A 14,187-nucleotide genomic window follows, 5' to 3' on the forward strand; every position below is an offset into this window, starting at 1 on the left:
AACAACAAGTGGGACACAATCATGAAGTGGAACGACATTTATTGGATATTTCAAACTTTTTTAACAAATCAAAAACTGAAAAATTGGGCGTGCAAAATTATTCAGCCCCCTTAAGTTAATACTTTGTAGCGCCACCTTTTGCTGCGATTACAGCTGTAAGTCGCTTGGGGTATGTCTCTATCAGTTTTGCACATCGAGAGACTGACATTTTTTTCCCATTCCTCCTTGCAAAACAGCTTGAGCTCAGTGAGGTTGGATGGAGAGCATTTGTGAACAGCAGTTTTCAGTTCTTTCTACAGATTGTCGATTGGATTCAGGTCTGGACTTTGACTTGGCCATTCTAACACCTGGATATGTTTATTTTTGAACCATTCCATTGTAGATTTTGCTTTATGTTTTGGATCATTGTCTTGTTGGAAGACAAATCTCCGTCCCAGTCTCAGGTCTTTTGCAGACTCCATCAGGTTTTCTTCCAGAATGGTCCTGTATTTGGCTCCATCCATCTTCCCATCTATTTTAACCATCTTCCCTGTCCATGCTGAAGAAAAGCAGGCCCAAACCATGATGCTGCCACCACCATGTTTGACAGTGGTCATTTAGGTCAACATTGGATCATTCAGAGATCCTCACTGAACTTCTGGAGAGAGTTTGCAGCACTGAAAGTAAAGGGGCTGAATAATTTTGCACGCCCAATTCTTCAGTTTTTGATTTGTTAAAAAAGTTTGAAATATCCAATAAATGTCGTTCCACTTCATGATTGCGTCCCACTTGTTGTTGATTCTTCACAAAAAAATACAGTTTTATATCTTTACGTTTGAAGCCTGAAATGTGGCAAAAGGTCGCAAAGTTCAAGGGGGCCGAATACTTTCGCAAGGCACTGTACCTAGTTGACATCATGCCCCCCCTTTTCTAAACCTCTCACCCCTTCCTTCCCCCAGTTAGTGTTTAATGTTGGCAAGTAAAGTACCTAGTTGACACATCCCATCGCTCCTGTCGAGCTGGGCGGCGGGGTGCATCTGTGTGGGAGGGCTGAAAGAGGGGGGAAAGCGATAGAGAGGGGAGGGGGAGAAAGAGGCTGAGAGACAGAGGAGAGAGGTGGACAGTTGAGGGGTAAGGGGAGAGGGTGAGATAGTAGTTAAAAATGACAGCCAACATTCATTAACCGTTCATCAGTCAGGTAATTAATGAGATTGATTAATTGAGCCCTCTCTCTATACACACACACACAAGCTTGTTACAAAGCCATAGGCCTATCACACAAACACACACACCTTTTCGTGACATGTACATAATAATAAAACACGTGAGTTGGTGCCCTAACAGGCTGTCCTACAGTGGCAGTCTGTCCCATAGTAGACTACAGTGGTGTGTGTGTATGGTCTGTCCCAAAGGCTACAGTGTTATGTGTGACAGAGACTACCACAGCTCTGTTTCTCCCGGCTCAATTCGTTCTGATGAGCCTAGTTTTAACATGAGGAGACACTAGCATGTGAGCCGAGCGGAACGAGAGAGAGACAGAGACAGAGACTTTGTGTCTGTGCGGCTGACTGACTTGCACACCATTACTACCCCGGGGGCATGGAAACCACGGAAACCATGAACATCAACAACATCAAAGGGCTCATCACATTTGTCAGAGAGAGCGTCCACCATGAGACACAGAGAGAAACCGAGAGTTACAGAGAGATCCATGGAGCTGATGTCTTAGTGTTGACAACAATCCATTACCCTCTCTTCAAACCCTGGTTTCTGAAGGGTACACATTTCAGTGTGGATGTGTGAGTGTGTTTTCAGTCAGTTGTGAATCCTTGCAGTTCAAATCCAATTTTATTTGTCACATCCCCTGAACACAACAGGTGTTACCGTGAAATGCGTACTTACAAGCCCTTAACCAACAATGTAGTTCAAAAAATAGTTTAAAAAATATTTTCTAAATAAACTAAAGCTAAAAATAAAATGCAACCCAATAAAATACCAAGGCTATATACAGGGCGTACCGGTACCTAGTCAATGTTCAGGGGTACAGGTTAGTTGCAGAGAAACAGATGTGAAATTTACAAGAATACAAAATCAGAACTTTACAGAAGCACCTAGAATAACTTCATGTACAATCTGTTTATTGTCCACCTAGAGGGATATAGTCCTATGAACACAGTCCTATAACAACAATTATAAACTGGGTGGTTCAAGCCCTGAATGCTGATTGGCTGACAGCTGTAGTATATCAGACCATATACCACAGGTATGACAAAATATTTATTTTTACTGCTCTAATTACATTGGTAACCAGTTTACAATAGCAATAAGGTACCTCGGGGGGGTTTGTGGTATATGGCCAATATAACACGACTAAGGGCTGTATCCAGGCACTCTGCGTTGTCCATAAGAACAGCCCTTAGCCGTGGTATATTGGCCATTTACCACACCCCCATAGTGCTTTATTGCTTCAACAGACAACTTCTTTATCAGAAGCACATACTCTATGGACTAGAATGTGTGGAGATACAGGGAAGGTAAAAAGAGAAACAGAGAGCATGAGAGAGACAGAAATAGAAAAAGACAGAGACAGAGAGAAAAGGGGAACAGAGAAAGAGGAGAAAGACACATGCAACGCTAACTTTAACCCTACCCAGTATACCCATGGTTGACAGTGCTGGCTACATCACCATGGTAACCTGAGCTCTGTTCCACTGTGATGTAAGATTCCACTTGAGGAGGAACACAATCCCTGCCCATCAGATGTGTGTGTGTGTGTGTGTGTGTGTGTGCGCGTATGCATGTATCCCAGTCTTACCAGATAATTGTCCACAGCTAAGCATGGCCAGGTCTTTGCAAGAACGATAAATTGTTATGCTTAGTCTAGCCAACAATCTACAACAAATGTCAGAGAGCTAAGCAACCTAGGCATTGGGGCCTATTCATGAGAGGCTTCTGCTGTTACTTTTCTATTCAGAAACCAAATAGATAACCTATGATCTTATCTGTATTTGATCTGCCCTTGAATAATTTCGTACTAGGGATGTGAAAGGGACATAACAGCCAAACGAAGTGCATTTTCACCCACAGTTCCGAGCCAGGGGTTTCCAACATCTTCTAGCATGAGAGCTACTTAAAAAGAATGAAAGGTTGCGAGCTACTCATTCATTAAAGCGTTCAAACAGGCACACTCCTCTCTTCTGTCAATTTACCTGTGACAATAATGGTTAGCAACCCGTATTTGGAATGACTGGCCCCTCAAAATGATATTTGGTATTTTCTCAGTTTTATTTTTCCTGGTTTGGGATTTTTTTCTACATTTTTTTTTACTCTCAATATTACAATTATTCATAGAGACACAACAAAATGTATGTTCTGAGTTCATGTCAATTCTTAAATCCCACCAGAAGACCATTTTTCAGGTCTGGGGATAAAAAATAAAAAAACAGTTTGGGATTTTTGTGTAGTTCCCCTTTAAATTGTGCAACTGGAAAGTGAGGAATGTGTTGGTCTAGCGATGTTTCTGTTGTTTGGCCTACTGCTGCAGCACATGTCATGGCACAGTTTGTTAAACAATGGCCACCAAATTGATACAAATAATCATAATATAGTTACAGTGGGGCAAAAAAGTATTTAGTCAGCCACCAATTGTGGAAGTTCTCCCACTTAAAAAGATGAGAGAGGCCTGTAATTTTCATCATAGGTACACTTCATCTATGACAGACAAAAATGAGAAAAAACAATCCAGAAAATCACATTGTAGGATTTATGAATTTATTTACAAATTTTGGTGGAAAATAAGTATTTGGTACAAATGGAATTGGACCGAGGTCACTATTTTTGAGTGAACCACAGTGCGTTGTTTATTGCGCTCCCAAGTGCAGATAGTTCAGTTAATTTGGACTGGTGTGAACACTAAGGGGGAAACACGCCAGAGTTTGATCTAAAAAGGCTCCAAACCAATTTAGTATGAAAGGCCCTGAACTCTACATAATAGTATTGCTCATGACAGACAGTGTCTCTGGGAAGGTTTTGTAACTATACAGCTCTGTTGCTTATCCGTTTCCTCTCCATCTCTCTTCCATCACTCCTGCATCTCTATCTCCTTTCACTCTGACAACAATAAAAGGTCAAGAGAGCATTGGCCTGGAAAGGTCAGAGGCCACAGAATTATGCTGGGGTGTGTGTGTTGTTGGTGTGTGGCAGGGGAGCGTGGGGTCGCTGTTGAGATGACAGCTTTGGACCAACACGACCAACTCTTTGTTGAAAATTCAAACAAAAGTAGCTGTAGAGAAGAGTGACAGAGTGGCACTGTGAAGTTTCCCTCATTAGAGGGGATAAGAGCTATTGGCTGTAAATCTCTCTGGTCCTGAGGATGAAAGAATGCCGATACCCCAGGAAGGCCTATTAAACCATGTTAATGCTCCACCGCTATACAGCCCACCACAAAGAGCTTAAATACTAATCAAACATGGTTGTTTAAACCATCTATACAGTACACCTACAACACAAAATGGCTTAAATAGTAAAGAAAGTGTGTGTATGTATTGCAACTTTGCAGCTTATCAGTTTCCTCTCCAGCGCGCTTCCATCACTCCTGCATCTCTATCTCCTCTCACTCGGACAACAATAAAGGTCAAGAGAGCATTGGCCTGGAAAGGTCAGAGGCCACAGAACTATGCTGGGGCGTGTGTGTTGTTGGTGTGTGACGGGGGAGGGTGGGATCGCTGTTGAGATGACAGCTTTGGACCAGGGTTTGTGTGATGGTGGATTGTCATGGGATGTGGTGGTGCAGATTGGATGGGGGCCGTCCTTTCTTGTTTGGATGGGGGGCGTCCTCCCCCCCAGCAATAAGAGACAGACAGACGCACGCACACAAACTTCAAGTCCTCTTCCTACAGTTCTCTGTGCAAAATAAATCAGAAGACAAAGCCACTTGCTCCAGAAAAGCATGGGCACTCTTCTCCTCAATAAATAATATGTAACCGTCACTAGTTTAAGCAACAGAAACAGACTGTTTGAATTAGAGGTTGGACGATTTATTAATTAGGGCCGATTTCAAGTTTTCATAACAATCGGTAATCGGTCTTTTTGGATGCCGATTACATTGCAATCCACGAGGAGACTGCGTGGCAGGATGACCACCTGTTACCCGAGTGCAGCATCAAAAGGACCTTGTGGCTGCAAGGAGCCAAGGTAAGTTGCTAGCTAGCATTAAACTTATCTTGTAAAAAACAGTAAAATCTTCACATAATCACTAGTTAACTACACAAGGTTGATGATATTACTATGTTAACTAGCTGGTTCTGCGTTGCATATAATCAATGGGGTGCCTATTAAATGTGTCATTTAACTTCGCTAAACGGGTGATGATTTAACAAAAGCGCATTAGCGGGGAAAAAAAACACAATTGTTGCACAAATGTACCTAACCATAAACATCAATGACTTTCTTAAAATCAATACACAAGTATATTTTTTAAAACCTGCATATATAGTTAAAAGAAATTCATGTTAGCAGGCAATATTAACTAGGGAAATGTGTCACTTCTCTTGCGTTCAGCGCAAGCAGAGTCAGGGTATATGCGGCAGTTTGGGCAGCCTGGCTCGTTGTGAACTGTGTGAAGACAATTTCCTTCCTAACAAAGACCGTAATTCATTTGCCAGAAATGTACATAATTATGACATAACATTGAAGTTTGTCCAATGTAACAGCAATATTTAGACTTAGGGTTGCCACTCTTTCGATAAAAATATGGAACGGTTCCGTATTTCACTGAAAGAATAAACGTTTTGTTTTCGAAATTATCGTTTCTGGATTTGACCATATTAATTGCCAAAGGCTCGTATTTCTGTGTGTTTATTATAATTAAGTATATGATTTGATATTTGATAGAGCAGTCTGACTGAGCGGTAGTAGAGAGCAGCAGGCTCGTAAGCATTCATTCAAACAGCACTTTACTGCGTTTGCCAGCAGCTCTTAGCAATGCTTGAAGCACAGCACTGTTTATGAATTCAAGCCTATCAACTCCCGAGATTAGGCTGGCAATACTAAAGTGCCTATAAGAACATCCAATAGTAAAAAGGTATTTGAAATACAAATGGTATAGAGAGAAAGAGTCCTATAATTCCTTTCATAACTAAAACCTAAAACTTCTTAACTGGGAATATTGAAGACTCATGTTAAAAGGAACCACCAGCTTTCATATGTTCTCTTGTTCTGAGCAAGGAACTTAAACGTTAGCTTTTATACAATGGCACATGTCGCACTTTTACTTTCTTCTCCAACACTGTGTTTTTGCATTATTTAAACCAAATTGAACACGTTTCATTATTTATTTGAAACTAAATTGATTTTCTTTAAGTATTAAGTTAAAATAAAAAGTTTTCATTGTTCATTCAGTATTGTTGTAATTTTCATTATTACAAATATAAAAAATTAAAAGAAAGATCGGCCGATTAATCGGTATATACTTTTTTTGGTCCTCCAACAAAATCGGTATCGGCGTTGAAAAATCATAAAATCGGTCAACCTCTAGTTTGAATTGAACAAGAGTCAAGACTACAGCACTTATTTTATGTACTGTTGGTGGAGACAGATCTGTTAAAACACTAAATACTCGTAACCTATGAGATACAGAACAGAAGCAACACGGCCAACTCTTCTTTGTTGAAAATTCTAACAAAAGTAGCTGAAGAGAATAGTAAGAGTGGCATTGTGACGTTTCCCTCAGAGGGGATAAGAGCTATTGGCTGTAAATCTCTCTAGTCCTTTTCATTACAGCAGCTGTGGCTGGTGTTGCAGTTGCAATTCATTAGTTGACTCTGTGGGGGGGTGGGGGGCACTATTTAACCACAATAGACCCCGACTGTCACTGACTGAGTGTGAGGATGAAAGAATGCCGACACCCCAGGAAGGTCTATTAAACCATGTTAATGATCCACCGCTATACAGCCCATCACAAAGAGCTTAAATACTAATCAAACATGGTTATGTTTAAACAATCTATACAGTACACCTACAACACAAAAGGGCTTAAATACTAAAGCAAGACAGAAGGCAGAAAGGGTGTGTGTGTGTGTGTGTGTGTGTGTGTGTGTGTGTGTGTGTGGATTGCAACTATGCAGCTTTGCTGCTTATCCGTTTCCTCTCCATCTCTCTTCCATCACTCCTGAATCTCCATCTCCTCTCAATCGGACAACAATAAAAGGTCAAGAGAGCATTGGCCTGGAAAGTTCAGAGGCCACGGAACTATGCTGGGGTGTGTGGTGTTGGTGCGTGGCAGGGGAGATTGGGGTCGCTGTTGAGATGACAGCTATAACATCTATACAGTACACCTACAACACAAAAGGGCTTAAATACTAATGAAAGACAGCAGGCAGAAAGGGTGTGTAGTGTATTGCAACAGAGAAGCCGTCTATGGATTCCAAACCTATATTGTACAGTACACACAGACTGAGCACCGCTCACTCCAAATACTAACACAGTGGAGTTGACTAAACAGTATATTCACATGGTTCTATCAATGTAAAGAATCCAAACCTGGATATGAATTCCCCCTGTGTAAATTGGTGTAAATGTACAGTTGAAGTCAGAAGTTTACATACACCTTAGCCAAATACATTTAAACTCAGTTTTTCACAATTCCTAACTTTTAATCCCAGTAATAATTCCCTGTATTAGGTCAGTTAGGATAACCACTTTATTTTAAGAATGTGAAATGTCAGAATAATAGTAGGGAACAATTTATTTCAGCTTTTATTTCTTTCATCACATTCCCAGTGGGTCAGAAGTTTACATACACTCAATTAGTATTTGGTAGCATTGCCTTTAAATTGTTTAACTTTGGTCAAATGTTACAGGTAGCCTTCCACAAGCTTCCCACAATAAGCTGGGTGAATTTTGGCCCATTCCTCCTGACAGAGCTGGTGTAACGGAGTCAGGTTTGTAGGCCTCCTTGCTCGCACACGCTTTATCAGTTCTGACCACACATTTTCTATGGGATTGAGGTCAGGGCTTTGTGATGGCCACTCCAATACCTTGACATTGTTGTCCTTAAGCCATTTTGCCACAACTTTGGAAGTATGCTTGGGGCATTTGTCCATTTGGAAGACCCATTTGCGACCAAGCTTTAACTTCCTGACTGATGTCTTGAGATGTTGCTTCAATATATCCACACAATTTTCCTCCCTCATGAAGCCATCTATTTTGTGAAGTGCACCAGTCCCTCCTGCAGCAAAGCACCCCCACAAGATGATGCTGCCACCCCCGTCCTTCACGTTTGGGATGGTGTTCTTTGACTTGCAAGCCTCCCCCTTCTTCCTCCAAACATAACGATGGTCATTATGGCCAAACAGTTCTATTTTTGTTTCATCAGACCAGAGGACATTTCTACAAAAAGTATGATCTTTGTCCCCATGTGCAGTTGCAAACTGTAGTCTGGCTTTTTTATGGCAGTCTTCCTTGCTGAGTGGCCTTTTCAGTTTATGTCGATATAGGACTTGTTTTACTGTGGGTATAGATATTTGTGTACCGGTTTCCTCCAGCATCTTCACAAGGTCCTTTGCTGTTGTTCTGGGATTGATTGGCACTTTTCACGCCAAAGTACGTTCATCTATTGGAGACAGAACGCGTCTCCTTCCTGAGCAGTATAACGGCTGCGTGGTCCCCTGGTGTTTATAATAGCGTACTATTGTTTGTACAGATGAACGTGGTACCTTCAGGCGTTTGGAAATTGCTCCCAAGGATCAACCAGACTTATGGAGGTCTACAATATTTCTTCTGAGGTCTTGGCTGATTTCTTTTGATTTTCCCATGATGTCAAGCAAAGAGGCACTGAGTTTGAAGGTAGGCCTTGAAATACATCCACAGGTACACCTCCAATTGACTCAAACGATGTCAATTAGCCTATCAGAAGCTTCTAAAGCCATGACATCATTTTCTGGAATTTTCCAAGCTGTTTAAAGACACAGTCAACGTAGTGTATGTAAACTTCTGACCCACTGGAATTGCAATGCGGTGAATTATAAGTGAAATAATCTGTCTGTAAACAATTGTTGGAAAAATGACTTGTGTCATGCACAAAGTAGATGTCCTAACCGACTTGCCAAAACTATAGTTTGTTAACAAGAAATATGTGGAGTGGTTGAAAAACTAGTTTTAATGACTCCAACCTAAGTGTAAACTTCCGACTTCAACTGTAGTTAAATGTATTATATTCTACTGTACGGCCCTGAATATTACAGAGCAAGGCTATTATAGTAAATGAAAATTCCTTTCAGTTATGTTCAATTATTTTCAGCTTTTTTCTCTGATGGGGTTTACGATTCTTAATCTGGCAGGTCACATTGAGATTAAATGTATAACAGTCAAAAGCTAGACTCAGCAAGACGGCGATGCCACGAGCAGCACCACAGATATTAGGTGTGATTGAGTGGTAAGGCTAAAGCAACTGACTGTAGAAGTAAGTTGAGGAGTGAAGTCGGGGGAAGTGCATCTGCGACAGCTTTCAAACAGCACGGCTCAGATGAACAAGGCAGTGTTCCCATTGTTCATACATTTTTTTTTATAAATGTCGAAATTAACATGTATCTAACCCTCAAATCACACAATCACAAACTGACGTCATAATATAATACTATATGTTAACACATTGTACAATCAATTAGTGAGAGAGGAAGTTTACATTCAAGTTTACGTACACTTAAATTGGAGTCATTAAAACTTGTTTTTCAACCTCTCTACAAATTTCTCGTTAACAAACTATAGGTTTGGCAAGTCGGTTAGGTCATTTACTTTGTGCATGACACAAGTCATTTTTCAACAATTGTTTACAGACAGATTATTTCACTTATAATTCACTGTATCATAATTCCAGTGGTTCAAAGGTTTACATACACTAAGTTGACTGTGTCTTTAAACAGCTTAGGAAAATTCAAAAAAATGATGTCATGGCTTTAGAAGCTTCTGATATCTAATTGGTTCAAATGATGTCAATTAGCCTGTGTACCTGTGGATGTATTTCAAGGCCTACCTTCAAACTCAGTGCCTCCTTGCTTGGCATCATCGGAAAATCAAAAGAAACCAGCCAAGACCTCAGAAAATAAAATTGTAGACCTCCACAAGTCTGGTTGATCCTTGGGAGCAATTTCCAAACGCCTGAAGGTACCACGTTCATCTGTACAAACAATACTACACATGTATAAACACCACGGGACCACGCAGCCATTATACCGCTCAGGAAGGAGATGCGTTCTGTCTCCTAGAGATTAATGTACTTTGGTGTGAAAAGTGCAAATTAATCCCAGAACAACAGCAAAGGACCTTGTGAAGATGCTGGAGGAAACAGGTACAAAAGTATCTATATCCACAGTAAAACAAATCCTATATCGATATAACCTGAAAGGCCGCTCAGCAAGGAAGAAGCCACTGCTCCAAAACCGCCATAAAAAAGCCAGACTACGGTTTGCAACTGCACATGGGGACAAAGATCGTACTTTTGGAGAAATGTCCTCTGGTCTGATGAAACAAATATAGAACTGTTTGGCCATAATGACCATCGTTATGTTTGGAGGAAAAAGGGGGACGCTTGCAAGCCGAAGAACACCATCCCAACCGTGAAGCACGAGGGTGGCATCATCATGTTGTGGGGGTGCTTCGCTGCAGGAGGGACTGGTGCACTTCACAAAATAGATGGCATCATGAGGGAGGAAAATTATGTGGATATATTGAAGCAACATCTCAAGACATCAGTCAGGAAGTTAAAGCTTGGACGAAAATGGGTCTTCCAAATGGACAATGACACCAAGCATACTTCCAAAGTTGTGGCAAAATGGCTTAAGGACAACAACGCCAAAGGTATTGGAGTGGTAATCAAAGCCCTGACCTCAATCCCATTGAAAATGTGTGGGCAGAACTGAAAAAGCATGTGCGAGCAAAATTCGCCAAAATTCACCCAACCTATTGTTGGAAGCTTGTGGAAGGCTACCTGAAACGTTTTATTCAAGTTAAACAATTTAAAGGCAATGCTACCAAATACTAATTGAGTGTACGTAAACTTCTGACCCACTGGGAATGTGATGAAAGAAATACAAGCTGAAATAAATCATTCTCTCTACTATTATTCTGACATTTCACATTCTTAAAATAAAGTGGTGATCTAACTTACCTAAAACAGGGAATTTTTACTAGGATTAAATGTCAGGAATTGTGAAAAACTGAGTTTAAATGTATTTGGCTAAGGTGTATGTAAACTTCTGACTTCAACTGTATGTGCAAAATTTGTTTTGATTTAGAATGGACCATCATCATGCACCTGTCTCAAAACAGGAGCAGCGGGGGAAAAATACATGTCATCTATGAACTTAAATAGCAAATAGAGGACAATTGTCCATTGGTTCATTTTCATGCCAGCCAGGTAGGCTATACTCCTGTTGTAAAGAGAAGCAATGTGCTTAATATTAGGAAAGTTGAGTAATAAATAAATATAGTAGGCCACACCTATAGAAAGCTGATGGGATCCTATTTGTAATAGAGGCCATAAAAACTCTTGTTTTCTCACACATTTGCATAGCCTATAGAAATGTTGCGCAATATGAGCTCATGAAGTGTTTGATTAGATTTTCAATTACATTTGCATTGATGTCAGAGTGATTAGCGGGACAATAGAGTGCTGAGTACCAGGCAATTAGCAAGTTTGGTAGGCTACTAATGACCAGTAGCAGCATCAGAGTTTGGAGAAGCAAAAATATCGTGACTAAAAGGTTAAGTGGAATTGTACTGCCGTCATGACTCGTGACCGCCGATGTGGTGGAAACACTGTCACCGCAACAGCCCTATTTGTGACCATTGTATTCTGTTTATAAAGGCTGCTGCTGAAGACCTAAGCTTTGAAGCCTGCTTACTTACCTGCCTGCGCCCCAGGCTGGAATGGAATGATATTCAGAGAAATGGAACATGCACGTGAGAGATTCAGTGATCGCACTCTGAGCCACAGAAGTTACACCTCCACACGGTGTCACTGTCTCGCTTTTCTTCATTTTCCTTTGCTCTTCTCTCTCTCCCTCTCTCTGAGGTCCAGAGACACGTTGTGACCCAGCACAGCAGTGTAATCTTAGTCACATGTTACCTACGGCAGGCAAACACACCACAATCCGCGTCAGAGAGTTTGGTAAGACTGCGACCCGTGTCCTGGGCGGTTCTTCCCTGACCAGGCAACACGCCCAAAACCTGCACTCTCTCTCAGTTGGCTCCTGGATGCTTCTCTTTCTATTGGCTTGGCTACATCCTCATTCTACGGGTCGCAGTAGCTGCTTACTTCCTCATTCTACAGGGTTGCAGTAGCAGCCAGCTTTTGAACTCCAAAGAAAAAGGTACACTACATGACCAAAAGTATGTGGACACCTGCTCGTTGAAAATCTCATTCCAAAATCATAGGCATTAATATGGAGTCGGTCCCCCCTTTGATACTTTAACAGCCTCCACTCCTCTGGGAAGGCTTTCCACTAGATGTTGGAACATTGCTGCAGGGACTAGCTTCCATTCAGCCACAAGAGCATTAGTGAGGTCAGGCACTGTTGCTGGGCGATTCGGCTTGGCTCGCAGTCGGTGTTCCAATTCATCCCAAAGGTGTTCGATGGGGATGAGGTCAGGGCTTTGTGCAGGCCAGTCAAGTTCATCCACACCAATCTCGACAAACCATTTCTGTATGGACCTCGCTTTGTGTATGGGGCCAATGTCATGCTGAAACAGGAAAGGGCCTTTCCTAAACTGTTGCCAAAGTTGGAAGTACAGAATCATCTAGAATGTAATTTTATGCTGTAGCGTTAACATTTCCTCTTACTGGAACTAAGTGGCCTCGTCCGAACCATGAAAAACTATCCCAGACTATTATTCCTTCTACAACAAACTTTACAGTTGGCACTATGCATTAGGGCAGGTAGCATCCTCCTGGCAACCGCCAAACCCAGATTTGTCCGTTGGACTGCCAGATGAAGCGTGAGTCATCACTGCAGAGAACGCATTTCCACTGCTCCAGAGTCCAATGGCGGCAAGCTTTACACCACTCAGGCCAAAGCTTGGCATTGCCCATGGTACTTCTTAGGCTTGTGTGCGGCTGCTCGGCCATGGAAACCCATTTCATGAAGCTCCATACGAACAGCTCTTGTGCTGAAGTTACTTCCAGAGGCAGTTTAGAACTCTGTAGTGAGAGTGTTGCAACGGAGGACAGGTGATTTTTATGCGCGACAAGCTCCGGCACTCTGTGTTCCTGTTCTGTGAGCTTGTGTGGCCTACCACTTCGTGGCTGAGCCGTTGTTGCTCCTAGACGTTTCCACCTCATGATAACAGCACTTACCGTTGACCGGAGCAGCTCATAGCAGGGCAGAAATTTGATGAACTGACTTGTTGGAAAGGTGGCATCCTATGATGGTGCCACATTGAAGGTCACTGAGCTCTTCAGTACAGGCCATTCTACTGCCAATGTTTGTCTATGAAGATTGCATGGCTGTGTGCTCGATTTTATACACCTGTCAGCAACGGGTGTGGATGAAATAGCCGAATCCACTAATTTGAAGGGTTGTCCACATACTTTTGTATATATAGTGTATGTACATGTGGTGCTATCGCTCCTGAATATAAATCCGTAAAGTTGATAAACCCCTGTAACTGTATTGTATACACAACCAACCATAAGTATGTTTGAAACGTGTGAAAACCTTTCTAGTACTGTTAGTTTCCAAGTTGTTCTGAGTGCTACAAGAAATGTTACTTTTTAGCTGATCTAGCTAACATTAGCTAACAATGCTCACTAGCTTAGTCATGGGTACAGATGTAGCATAGCAATGCAAAGTTACTCCCCGTATTATAAATTAAGGCAAGGACAATGCATAGCAGTTAAAATGATTGTTACTGGCCTCGTTTAGGGATAGTGAGGAGTAACGTTAGTTGCCCTATTTTAATCATAATTCTCACAAAGTCAATTTTCAGACATTCTCCCAACCCTTTTGATGAATTTGATCAAATTAGTGTTTTGCATGTTTTTGCTTTTCACTTGAAGTGATGTACATTTTTGGGACTGTATCCCAAAAATGTCCTTTTTAATGTAACGAATCAATCAACAAACACTTACTTTTCAATACTCTTGACAAAATCGGTGGAAGAAGTAAGGTCATTGTGCAAATAGTGTGGGATAGACAACAAGGGCTCAAACAT

General features: G+C 41.5%; 1 protein-coding gene across 3 annotated transcripts in view; it reads right to left on the bottom strand.

Annotated features, from left to right (window-relative positions):
• The window catches only part of LOC110525827 (solute carrier family 23 member 2), a 76,824-nt gene that overhangs the window by 33,088 nt on the left and 29,549 nt on the right, over nt 1-14,187 (bottom strand). The window contains exon 2 of one of the 3 annotated variants that reach the window (XM_036979964.1): nt 968-1,075. The exons of the other annotated variants lie outside the window; for them this stretch is intronic. Within the exon in view, the coding sequence (XP_036835859.1) occupies nt 968-1,016 (49 nt within the window). The 5' untranslated portion in view covers nt 1,017-1,075. The remainder of the gene's footprint in view (nt 1-967; nt 1,076-14,187) is intronic. 3 annotated transcript variants of the gene reach the window in all.

Source organism: Oncorhynchus mykiss, chromosome 6 (assembly GCF_013265735.2).
Source record: "Oncorhynchus mykiss isolate Arlee chromosome 6, USDA_OmykA_1.1, whole genome shotgun sequence".
Classification (NCBI taxonomy): Eukaryota; Metazoa; Chordata; class Actinopteri; order Salmoniformes; family Salmonidae; genus Oncorhynchus; species Oncorhynchus mykiss.